Source organism: Oncorhynchus mykiss, chromosome 2 (assembly GCF_057628025.1).
Source record: "Oncorhynchus mykiss isolate SJ-2025 chromosome 2, ASM5762802v1, whole genome shotgun sequence".
Classification (NCBI taxonomy): domain Eukaryota; kingdom Metazoa; phylum Chordata; class Actinopteri; order Salmoniformes; family Salmonidae; genus Oncorhynchus; species Oncorhynchus mykiss.
The window spans coordinates 64,849,309-64,862,481 of NC_143023.1; the positions used below are offsets into that span (position 1 = coordinate 64,849,309).

At 42.9% G+C, this 13,173-nt stretch overlaps 1 protein-coding gene across 2 annotated transcripts in view; it reads left to right on the plus strand.

Annotated features, from left to right (window-relative positions):
- agbl1 (AGBL carboxypeptidase 1) overlaps positions 1 to 13,173 on the plus strand; it is a 161,174-nt gene that overhangs the window by 66,167 nt on the left and 81,834 nt on the right. The window contains exons 19-21 of one of the 2 annotated variants that reach the window (XR_016487780.1): positions 1,881 to 2,061; positions 7,266 to 7,454; positions 7,945 to 8,044. Coding sequence is in view for 1 of the 2 variants with exons in the window: in XM_036953095.2 (XP_036808990.2) it covers positions 1,881 to 2,061 (181 nt within the window). In the remaining variant the exon portion in view is untranslated. The remainder of the gene's footprint in view (positions 1 to 1,880; positions 2,062 to 7,265; positions 7,455 to 7,944; positions 8,045 to 13,173) is intronic. The other variant, XM_036953095.2, reaches the window with a different exon arrangement.

The following is a 13,173-nucleotide window of genomic DNA, read 5'->3' on the forward strand; positions in this document are numbered from 1 at the left end:
CCTCTCTCTACCTACTGCTGCGAGTGTAGGTAGCTTGGTCTGGCTGTATGCCTCTCTCTACCTACTGCTGCGAGTGTAGGTAGCTTGGCCTGGCTATATGCCTCTCTCTACCTACTGCTGCGAGTGTAGGTAGCTTGGTCTGGCTGTATGCCTCTCTCTACCTACTGCTGTGAGTGTAGGTAGCTTGGCCTGGCTATATGCCTCTCTCTACCTACTGCTGCGAGTGTAGGTAGCTTGGCCTGGCTGTATGCCTCTCTCTACCTACTGCTGCGAGTGTAGGTAGCTTGGTCTGGCTGTATGCCTCTCTCTACCTACTGCTGCGAGTGTAGGTAGCTTGGCCTGGCTGTATGCCTCTCTCTACCTACTGCTGCCAGTGTAGGTAGCTTGGCCTGGCTGTATGCCTCTCTTTACCTACTGCTGCGAGTGTAGGTAGCTTGGCATGGCTGTATGCCTCTCTCTACCTACTGCTGCGAGTGAAGGTAGCTTGGATTGGCAAGGAGAACTGTTGACGACCGCTTGATGCTTTTCAGAACACGCCTACATCCCTCCAAGCTTTATACTTGACATGTGCCAAGTGTTATTAGGCCCTGAATAGAGAGGATGAATGGAAATGGAAATGGGATCAAGGTTACGGTTCTGGTAGTTCTGGAGAGGAATGTGTGAGAGCCTCCTGTCGTTTGTGTGGTTCTCCAGTTAGGAGTTCATCCTAGTGTTGCTGCTTGTTTGATTAATTTATGCTGTTATGCCATCAGAAGATATCACAGCTCAGAAGCGTAGGTTTGACTTGGTGAGGAATAGGAAACACTCAAAGACTCAACACGGATTGGTTACACACACACACAAAATTGTGTGTATATGAAAGAGACAGCACAAGGGAGTTGTGGAATCGTTTTCTTCTTCTTGAGTCAAAATTTAATTTATACATTTTTCCAGGCTCAAACTGGCTGCTCTTGCAGGGAATGGAGCCCCATGCTATTGGCTGATGTGATATTTATCACTCTAATTATATCTTCTGGACTCTTCCACAAGATGCCTGCATTCCCGCTCAGTCACCTTTGTACATTCAATCTACTTCAGTTTGCAAAAGCCTAAAATAAATTGTATGCTTTGCAATGACATTTTCTCCCCTCCAATGTGTTTAAAAAAAAATATCATATCATTTCACTCTGCATTGTTATGCATTCGGCTATTCACTCACAACATATCATTGTTGTCTGAACTGGACAGCCTACAGCCAAATTATGGCTGGTTAAATTAAGGTGAAAGTATGAGAATGCTGCTTTATCTCATTTTGTTTTACAAAACAAATTACTTATTGCTCAAACCTGATTGCTCATGCTCACATGGATTCAATTAAACATAGAAACGGAATGAAGCATAAAGAGGGTGTACACTTTACAGGCCTTGCAGAAACTCATTACTGTGTGATCAATGCAGGAGTCAGAGGAATTTGTCTCTTCCGTGGCTTCGTCTTTTGTGGAGTGGCAGCCTTGGCCGCAATTGCCAGGCTGAATTAAAATGATATGTGCCTCTGAAAGCATATCCATCTCCCCTCTTTTTCAACATCTACATTTTCACAGGACCTGCTGTATAGATTCTGCCCTATAGAAGCGCATACAGAATATATCACACGCTTCAGCAATGTGATTATCTTTTTCAAAACAAGGCAAACTGAATAGGACAGGCGATCATTTTGAGTAAACCTCGTGGTTTGTAGAGAGCCTTGTTCCAACATAATGTGGAAGAAATGGTGGCTCGAGGATTTACTTATTTACTGTAAAGAGTGTCACTAATCCTCTTCAATGTGGACATTGGTGGACAAGCATTCACTGTGTAACCCTGTCTCCCCCTCTCTCTCCACCCCCCCATCCCTCCCCCAGGTAACCGTCCGTGTGTAGTACTGACAGCACGGGTCCACCCTGGGGAGAGTAACGCCAGCTGGGTGATGAAGGGAACCCTGGAGTTTCTGTGTAGCAGTGACCCGGTGGCTGAGGCACTGAGGGAGGCCTACATCTTTAAGATTATCCCCATGCTCAACCCCGACGGGGTCATCAACGGCACGTACGTACTCTGCGCTCTGACACCCACCCTAACCTTTGACCTCTATCCTCAGACCTGTACCTGTCACCCTCCATGTTAACCAGTACACAGTCATTTAGCTAGGCAGTCCAGGAATCTAACCTGTATGTCCAGGTTACCACAGGGTTATCTTACTGACACGATGGGTATGCAATGTCATGTGAGTCTGTGGCATCGTCATACTGTCAATAGAGAAAGAAGAATTAACAGGAAGGGAGTTTGGGTTGGAGTCAAGTCCCAACTCAGAAAATACATTTTGGAGTTTGGCCCCTTTGCATTACATTGTATCAAATGCATTTGTAAGTGCAAATCTGTTTAGTAGTACCAGTACTTAACAAAAGCAACAGCGTCATATTGGTAGTCTTATTAATGGACTGGAGGGTGATCGATAAGCCTCTTCACCTCTCTGTACCAATCACTGACCTTACTCCTTACTGACACCATGTGAGAACTAGACCCAGTCAGAGCTGCAGTATTTTCATTATCACCAGGCTGGTGCTCAGTGAGCCTGAGCAGAACAATCATTGATCAGACTGTAGCCTATTACATACTGCTTGTTTGGGGCTTGAGAGAGATTAACTCAATATGGACAACAACTTGGTATTGTAGGTCATGTTGTCTGAAGCTATTCCCACTTCTCTACGGTGTCCAGGTTTTAGCGACTGCAATGAGAGTACAAGATTATGATTTTTAACGCAACAACAAACATTTAAGGGGTCTTCTAAAAGTTGTATGCATAAATCCCCCAAACTCATATGTTATCACCATTAGAATACATATACATGTTGAAGTGCCATGACCCTTTTGAAATGGAAATTGTGATTAGATATGTTGAAAGATCACATTTGCTTATATCAGTTTCACCACAGATCTCAGGAAGACAGAAATGCACTACACATGAAGCAGAGCTAATCTGAGATCAGAGCTGTCTGACCATGTTAAACCATCCTTTCGTTTCCTTTTTTGTTCATCGAGCCATGAAGACACAACATTTACTTTGGCTTGTACATTGGACTTATTGAAATGCGTCTTCCGCTTGCATTTTTACAATCCATCTCCCTTGGCAACTGATTGCGGTGTCAAGTTGTTTGCCGTTCGGGGGGAAACACAAACACAAACTTGTTTCACTGTGCACTATCTTGACTCTCTGCTGCTATTTTCAGCTCACACATACAGCATGAATTATTGGGTCTTCAGATATGATAATTGCTACGAGTCTGAAAGCCCAATCTGCATCACACAGCTGGTCTGACCAGAGGGAGAGGGAGATGTAAACCGAGCTGACTTTTTGACTAACAGCCTTTTGCTTTGCTGTTATTTTCCTGATTGCAGAGAGAGAGAGAGAGAGGGTGATGACAGTATGCTAGCTGCTTGTATTTAGCAGGGGACCAAATGGTAAGAGGTGAGAACAGAGTAGTGTGTGTCAGTAGGGAATCCACTAGTGTAAAACCAGGAATAGCACATGCACAGCCACATCCCTATGTCTGACTGTGACACTCACTGTCTGACAGCTTTCGTGTGGAATCCCCGGTGGTCTGCGCAGCGGTAGCCTGCCCAGCTGGGCATGTCAGTGCAAGCAGCTATTTACTTAGACATTTTGGTGTAAAATCTGAGAAGACGGGGAAACCAAGGGTATCTTTTCATACCTTCAGTGACAGGTTTTGCAAATGCATTTAGAGCGCCCTGAAATTGGGCATTTGAGGGCAACGCTGTGAAAGACGAAGTATTGATTTCCTCCAATATAGCATATTGGACAAGCCATTTGAGGTCGGAGCATGACACATTGGGGTCCATTGTTGACAAGGGCAGTATGTGTTCAGTGGTGAATGCTGCTCAATGTTTCAGACTGCCAGATGAGAACTCATTTAAATGTTAGTCATTTAGCAGACGCTCTTATCCAGAGGGACTTACGGGAGCAATTAGGGTTAGTTGCCTAGCTCAAGGGCACATTGGCAGATTTTTCACCTCGTCCGCTCAGGGATTCAAACCAGTAGGCTACCTGTTGCCTGTCTAATAAAACATAAATACTAACATCACCATGCACACACCATGGAATTGCTTGATGTTTTGTTCCTTTGTTACATCTAATGTGTTCCGTTAAAGGAATTAAGCATCAGTTAATAAAACTCATTGAGCTTTTGAGATATTTGACACAAAATGTCATCATTAGATCTGAGCGGTTAATTGTCCCTGAAATTGAATTCGTTTTCTGTGAGTGATGATAAAAGACGTTGGCATTGCACGGCGCCATATCACTTCTGATACTCTGTTTTAGTGGGAGATAGAAGACATGAAGACGTAGGGTTCAGTGTTGAGGAGTACAGAACAAAAATATAAACACAACATGTAAAGTGTTGGTTTCATGAGATGAAATAAAAGATCCCAGAAATTTTCTATATGCACAAAAAGCTTATTTCTCTCAAATTGTGTGGAACAATTTGTTTACATCCCTGTTAGTGAGCATTTCTCATTTGCCAAGATAATCCACCCACCTGACAGGTGTAGCATATCAAGAAGCTGATTAAACAGCATGATCATTACACAGGTGCACCTTGTGCTGGAGACAATAAAATGGCACTCTAAAATGAGCAATTTTGTCACACAACACAATGCCACAGATGTCTCAAGTTTTGAAGAAGTGTGCAATTGGCATGCTGACTACAGGAATGTCTAACAGAGCTCTTGCAAGATAATTTAATGTTAATTTCTCGACCATAAGCCGCCTCAAAACATTGTTTTAGAGAATTTGGCAGTACATCCAACTGGCCTCACAACCGCAGACCACGTGTAACCACGCCAGTCCAGGACCTCCACATCCGGCTTCTTCACCTGCGTAAACGTCTAAGGAGGGGGAGGTGTGTATTTCTATCTGTAATAAAGCCCTTTTGCAGGAAAAACCTTATTCTAATTGGCTGGGCCTGGCTCCCAGGGGGTGGCTCTGTTTTCCAAGTGGATGGGGCTATGGCCTCCAGGCACGCCCAAGGCTGCACCCCTGCCCAGTCATGTGAAATCTATAGATTAGGGTCTAATGAATTTATTTCAATTGACTGATTTCCTTCTATGAACTGTAACTCAGTAAAATGTTTGACATTGTTGCTTGTTGTGTTTATATTTTTGTTCAGTAATAGTTCAACTAGTAATTTAACTACATTTTGTAATATATTGGTTTAACTAAATTCAAATCTATAGTATGTAGTGTTTTCAGTAGTTAATTACTATTTTACCATGTAGCGTTGTAGCTAACTACTAGAACTACTTCTTAGCAAAAATAATAGAACATATGGGTGAAGTAGGCAATCATTTCCTTTCTTTTTCAGCATCAGACCTGCCTAATTCTCACTTGAAACATTGTTTTTGTGTCTAATAGGCTAAATTCTACATTCTACATATGACCCCAAAGTGATCTGTTCTTGCAACTTATAGTCTATGACATTTAAGATTTACAGTATATATGATAATTTCTCACAAAGTAGTTTGGATGTAGTAAACTACTTTTTCAAAGTAACTTTAGTTAAATAAACAATGCTTTTCCACATGTTTGATCGGAGAGTGTGTGTTGGAGCAGCAAGCTCTGTACAGCTCTAGACCTGGCTCCAGCTGTCTCGCTGTACTGCACCTATCCTGTCTTCACAGGCGGCCTGAGCATTTTTCTTTGCCCTATTTGTCCAACATTGTTTTGTTCCTATTTTAATGATGTAACTTGTTTTGTGACCCATGTACTAATTTTCACTTGAATTCGGACCTCACCAATAAGCTCGACTCAATAGAACATATCCCAGAGATTCATGGGTTGTCACGTGTTGGATACAAGCACACGTTGGGAATTGAACTTTGTTGGAACAGCCTGTGTGTGTGTGTGTGTGTGTGTGTGTGTGTGTGTGTGTGTGTGTGTGTGTGTGTGTGTGTGTGTAAGTGTTTAAATGTGATAATATTCTTCCATTATGCCAGGGGGTTGCTCGGGAAAGACAACATGTTATTTTTAGTCTGTTTGATTTAGTGGATGAAATTTACCCAAGACAAGCCTCCTAAGTCAAGTCTCTTTGACTGCTGGGACTCCTAGTCTCAGCTCGGCTGATTTGAGAAGTTTGAGGATGCGTCTCACATCTTGCCTTTGACAGCCTGTCTCCTCTCCACCATTGATGTTTATCACAACTCTCTGGTCTATAATTATGTAGGGAGAACAACTCGATGTGCGTGGAGGGGAATACTGTCCTGCTTCTTACCTTCCTACCTGTGACCTGCGTTTCTCACTCTGCCAGCCAGGTGGGGACTGACTGGTGTGAACAGATTGTAATTTCCAACACCGACCTTGGGAATGGAGGAACAGAAGATTGCATCAACTAGCCCCTGGGGAAGGACGACTTCCTGTAGCCAAATTTGAGAACCTGTCAAAGTGGATCATCTCGTTATCACAACCAGACTTGAAGACCTTAACACGACATTGACATTTCACAGTCAGGCAAAATTAATTTGTATGTTCACCTTGAGGTATTTGTCTTAAACACTATAAAATAATGTGCTATCTAGAACCTTAAAGGGGTCTTTGGCTGTCCCCATAGGAGGACCCTTTGAATAACAAAAATATTGGGGAGGCAGGTAGCCTAGTGGTTAGAGTGTGGGGCCAGTAACCGAAAGGTCAAATCCCCGTTCTGCTCCTGAACAAGGCCGTCATTGTAAATAAGATTTGTTCTTAACTGACTTGCCTAGAAAAATAAAGGTAAAACACTTAAAAAAAAAAAAATTAAGAACCCCTTTTGCTTCCAGGTAGAACCATTTTGGTTCTAGGCAGAACCTTTTGGAGTTCCAGGTAGAACCCTTTCCACAATAGGTTTTATATTGAACCCAAAAGGGTTGGAACTAAAACGGGTTCTCAATTGAACCAAAAAGTGTTATCCTATGGGGACAGAACCCTTTTGGAACCCTTTTTTCTATGAGTGTAGCGGAGAGCAGGGGCGTGCTACAGTAGCGTTGGCAGTTTATCTGATCAGCGTTACACCTGCAATGTTTGAACAGAATGTTAGCATCCAGGCAGCTCTTTAACTACCATTCATTGTCAATGGTGCCATCACCACAACACAGAGGCCCTTAGACCATTTAGATGCACAATGCCACAAGGGACATGAATGGATGAAACAAGTGGGAGTTTTGACTGAGTTTTTACATTTCTGTTCCCTCTTTACATGCAGTGAGAGTGGGACCGGTGACCATGACATTGGAGGTCACATTTGAGCATAGTCCAATGCCCCAGAGAAGGGATTGTTATATTTCTATAACTGTTCAGCTGGATTTCACCATGCTATCCCTCCCAGTTCCTACCTCTGGGTGAGGAACCAGACCAGCTGGGAGATGGTTAACCCCAGCCAGCCAGGGACAAGGTTGGTTTAAAATATTTTTGTGTCAATAGCATCGGTTTGCCTCAATTATAGGTGAGTGTATCCAGTATTAGACTCAGTAGGGTGCTCTCGCTCCATCTCTTGAACAAGGAGTAATCTTGCCCCTAGCTCAGAGAATCAGAACAAGGCCTGACCCCATTCCATTTGTATTGCTGACACAGAAAGAACATTTATTCTCAAGGTAGAAGCTGGCCAGATCACATTGGCGAGATGTTTTTTTTTCTTTGACTGTAGTCAATATGAGCCATTTTGTGTTATTGTGTTATTCATTAGGAGAGAGGTGGTTTCTACACACTAAAAACAAATGGCTCTATATAGTGCCAGTTCTTTGGCTTGTCGCGACAGTGAAACCCTTTTTTGTGCTATATAGAACCCTTTTTGGATGGTTCTATAAAGAACCATGCTCGTAAGGTTTTACAAAGAACCATTTAAAAAAGTTATATATTAACACCAAATATGTTTTTTTTTCTAGCGGTACAACCCTTTTGATGCTGTATAGAACCCTTTTTAATGGTTCTGTATATGTAACGCTTCTCGTTGGTGGAAGGAGAGGAGGACCAAAATGCAGCGTGGTAAGTGTTCGTCATATTTTCATTGAAAAAACTGAACACTACACAAAATAACAACAAAAAGAGAAGACAAAACAGTTCTGCCAGGTGAACAGACACTAAACAGAAATGAATCACCCACAACCAAAATGGGGAAAACAGGCTACAACGATCGACAGCTGCCTCTGATTGAGAACCATACCAGGCCAAACACAGAAATACAACGTAGAAAAAAGAACATAGACTACTCACGCCCTGACCAAACTAACACAAAGACATAAAAAGGAACTAAGGTCAGAACGTGACAGTATATAACCTTTACGGAGAACGGTTCTATAAAGAATCTTTCTCAATCTCAAATGTTCTGCAAATAACATTTTAATTCAAGAACCATACAGGGTTCTTTTTGCTGGTTAGCCATAATATTGTTAAAATATCAAAGGTTTTATAATTGTATTATTTGACAAGTTGAATCAAGTGTGCTAGCTCTGGAATGGCTGGGAGTCCCTGAGGAGGGAAACGAGAACCACTGTTGTAGACATCAGTTCTCCATTGACACAACGCCATATATGAGTCTTTCAAAAATCACAATCACTGGCCATTGTCATATTTAACATACAATGGCGTAACACAACAGATCACATCAACTGGAATGACACTCTCACTCACGGTTGCACAAAAAGAGCTGCCCCTACATTTCAATTATCACTAAAAGAAGAAATAACTCTTTTCTGAACCGCAAATAACCATTAACCGGCTCAAATGGTTCTTCATTATGGTCATTATGGTTCCACATACAGTAGAACCATGCCCTCCCAAAGAACCCTTGAGGAGTCTTCTTTGTGTGTACCTGCCTCTTTAAAAACACATTTTTATTCAAGTTGAGTGGTACTTTAGGTACTTTTTATTGTCCTTTTTCATCAGGTACCATTTTAAAGTGTTTTGTAATGTCTCCTGTTGTGTCTACCTGCCTTCTGTTGTCATAAAGCAGTCTATTTCCTCACTATTTCACACTCCATCATCTAGAACTCTGTACCGGCATTAGTTCTGCCTCAGCTTCTCTTCAGAGGTTACAGGAAATGTTCTACAGGTGTAGGATCTTAATGTTTATTATAATTAATGGACATTTTTGTACGGGTTGATCATTTTAATGTAAGGGAAAATCAAGTCGGATATTTCAATGTGGAAATTAAAAACTTCAGAAGCCTTTTTAAACCTCAAATACACTAAAACGTTCTCCTGCAACAGGGTGATCAAATTAAGATCCTACGTCTGTACCCTACCCTTCTGAAATCATAAAAAAAATCTGTATGTCTGTAATTTTCTTTAATGCATGTTTACAATATGTGTAGAAAGCAGCAGACATGAAAGATTCATGTCACGGTTTCCACCCCGTCTTTGATAAAACCAGGAGAGGTACATGGGTCAGCCAGCCTCCCTGCCATGAACAAAGAGAGCAACGAGAGGAAGCATGGAGCTGAGCTGTATTAAAATGTTTTGATGCATGGGGGTGGTCCAGCATGCGACACTGACGTATTATGGAGACCACTGTAGCCTGGATTGAGACAGGCCCATGATGAATGAGGAGAATCCACATTGTTCATCATTTCACAGCAAGGCTAACGTTGACCACAGCCAAGCCCGTCCACTCTCCCCATACCATCCTCTCCTCCTCCCCCTCACAACCCTCCTCCCTCCGGTCCAGTGTTCTGGCACAGGTGATGGCTACCTTGCTCAGACGGGCCAGCAGATGAGATTTACCCACGGTTCTCTTCTTCCTCTGAGGCAGTTTTATCAGTAGGCCCTTCCCCTCTGCTCTTTCTGTGGGGGATGGAGGTAATGAGTCACTATCTCCCAGGCTTTGGTATGCCTCCCCAGTCCAGATCAATACCCTGGCATTTGAGTCATGGAGAAATACAATAGTGTGAATACAAAAGCCTCACAATTTGTCATTGTCCATTAGTTGATGTTTTCATTAGTGTGCTTACTATAGTAGCAAGGGCAAACATAAAATTGTATGTCAGAAATGTTCGTGTTACTAGAGTGGTTCTTCATGAATCTGCCCAGAGTCATTACTTCTACCTCTTCTTGTTATTTTCATCCATGGCCTTCATCTCCTGCCCTCATGAAGGTAGAAATACAGTATAAAAACCTACTATTAAAAAGTGACTATAGCTCTAGTTGGACACTGGTGCTTGATGAGATGATACATTTGTTGCCTAAATTCAGTGTCATGTGTTGTCGTGTGTTGACAGCATACTGCATAGTGTCATGTGTTGTCGTGTGTTGACAGCATACTGCATAGTGTCATGTGTTGTCGTGTGTTGACAGCATACTGCATAGTGTCATGTGTTGTCGTGTGTTGACAGCATACTGCATAGTGTCATGTGTTGTCGTGTGTTGACAGCATACTGCATAGTGTCATGTGTTGTCGTGTGTTGACAGCATACTGCATAGTGTCATGTGTTGTCGTGTGTTGACAGCATACTGCATAGTGTCATGTGTTGTCGTGTGTTGACAGCATACTGCATAGTGTCATGTGTTGTCGTGTGTTGACAGCATACTGCATAGTGTCATGTGTTGTCGTGTGTTGACAGCATACTGCATAGTGTCATGTGTTGTCGTGTGTTGACAGCATACTGCATAGTGTCATGTGTTGTCGTGTGTTGACAGCATACTGCATAGTGTCATGTGTTGTCGTGTGTTGACAGCATACTGCATAGTGTCATGTGTTGTCGTGTGTTGACAGCATACTGCATAGTGTCATGTGTTGTCGTGTGTTGACAGCATACTGCATAGTGTCATGTGTTGTTATGTGTTGACAGCATACTGCATAGTGTCATGTGTTGAGAGGCTGTCAACACATGATGCAACATGTTCACTATTTAGGAATACAATATGTGAGCAGAGATACACTGTTGTTGCAATGAACAATCAACCCAGCAGGTTGATTGAAAACGTTTTTCACCGAGGTCATCTTGGGAAGATGATCGGTCACTTACAATGACCTTTCATATATGTCAGCCTTTGGATGCCCTGAATGATCCCAGTTTGCTGCAGTTGATTGGAGGAGATCGAGAGATTGATCCACATTTGTGAATGAAATCTGCTGGTCACTATTCCTCTAACAGCAGAGTTGATAGAGAGAGTCATTGTCCTCACTGAACGCCGTCCAACCTGTATGTTTGTGCCAAGACCCAGTGGTTGAACAATTGATCAGAGAGGCAGCTATTAAACGGATGCATGTCAGATTTGTGTTACATGCTGGTCAGCTGTAAGGGTTGGAGACAGTGTGTGCACCCCAAATGACACCCTATTCCCTATGTAGTGCACTACTGTTGACCAGGGATTTGGTCAAAAGTAGTGTACCGTATAGGGAATAGGGTGTCATTTGGGGCGCTCCCAGAAACATTGGCTGTGACGCCGGCTGGGCCGGCGTGTTGAAGTCACGTTAACCTCACTGGCCCTGGAAGTAGATTAAATTGACAAAGACATTGGGAATGGGATCCCAGGGGACCACACATAACTGGGAGCCCATGAAGCCCGTGACCTCATCATTGTTAATCTATTAGAGGCCATTTTATGCACCCATTTATGCATCCAGCCACTTTACAGTGAATATCAGGCGTTTCTCTTCATCATCTTTACTGTATATTGAATTGCTTCAAAGTACATGGAGATGGGTTGTTTTACTGTGATCTATTTGTTAATGATGTACTGCACATGTACGTCACTACAACAACACCCTATTAGTGACGGGCCATTACAGATACACCTTGCTCACACTAGCTTCCTAGCCCTTATTGATTCATGTTGGTGGTGAGAGTCCTAAGAGGGAACCAACCGACACGAAACACTACCAGATGCATTCTGATAACATTCAAGTGGTGTGGCAGATAACGGATTCTGTAGACAACATGACTGATTCCCTTCCTGCTCGAGGTTACACAGTCTCAGAAATTAGGGATTGCTTTGTGTGCCTGGAATGAAATGACTGGGCCACTTCCAGGCTTACCCAAGCCTTTCATGCAGTTCAGAAAGCAGCATTCTGCACCATACCCTATTTACAAAGGCTTAACACGACCAGGCAGGAAGGGAGAAGTTGGGCTCAGACAGCTATTAGATTCCAGAATGTACGTGAAATGGGAGGTATCATTGTGAAGGCAGTCAAGGGCACACCTTTGTGCTCACCATTCCAACTGGCTCACTTTTCTCCATTTCTGAGTCTGCTGGTTCGTTCTGCAGCAGAGCAGTTATATGAAATACTTAAGAAACCAAAATAATCCTACCATAAAAGTACATGAGTACATGATTCACAGAAGTATTGTTGTGCATTTTTAGATACTACTGTTGACACCCGCAATAACATCTCCTAAACATGTGGATGTGACCAATACAATTGGATTTGATTTGATTATGAGATCCACTTGGTCAGTGTCTCAGGGCTCAATTCAATCGCTCTCACATTGCATTATTCTCACAGTAGCTCTTTTTTCAATGGTTAACATTTACCACACAGTGTTTTTTGACTGTTTAAATCTATACTACCGGTGACAGGTAGACTCTCCTGTTTCCAGTGTTTTGAATCAATTTGCCGGTGTACAGCTTAAACAACGATACAGTGTAAACATTCCTGTGGCCGATTCTCTTATATTCCATCCTGAATGGGCACAGGCCACCAGGGAGAGCTCTGTGGTGTTCTAGCATTCAATTTGTTTTCTGGAACCATTATCTGTTTTGGCCTGTAATAGGTCCAGTGGTCTAGTGATTTGATAATCTGTCTCATGCTCCCTGACCTCTGACCCCCCCCCCCCCCCCCCCCCCCCCACACACACACACACACACCCTCACTTCCCACCTGGTGTCATCCCCAACCACCCTCCTCACTCACAATCAACCCTCCACACCTCATCCCCAAAATCCCCCATCACTCACCTCACCTCAACTCACTCACTCCACACCTAGCGTCATCCCTAGACAGTAAATGCCTCCTTACACACTTTGAAGTAGATCAACATGCCTACACCACCAGCAGCCAACTAATTGTCTGTTTCGTTCAAGCATCTAAGCAAGTCCCTCAGCAGGTGACTCATATAGTGTTAGATGGTGAGGGATTTCAAGAGTTACCTCGGAGGTACGTAATCAGGAGACAG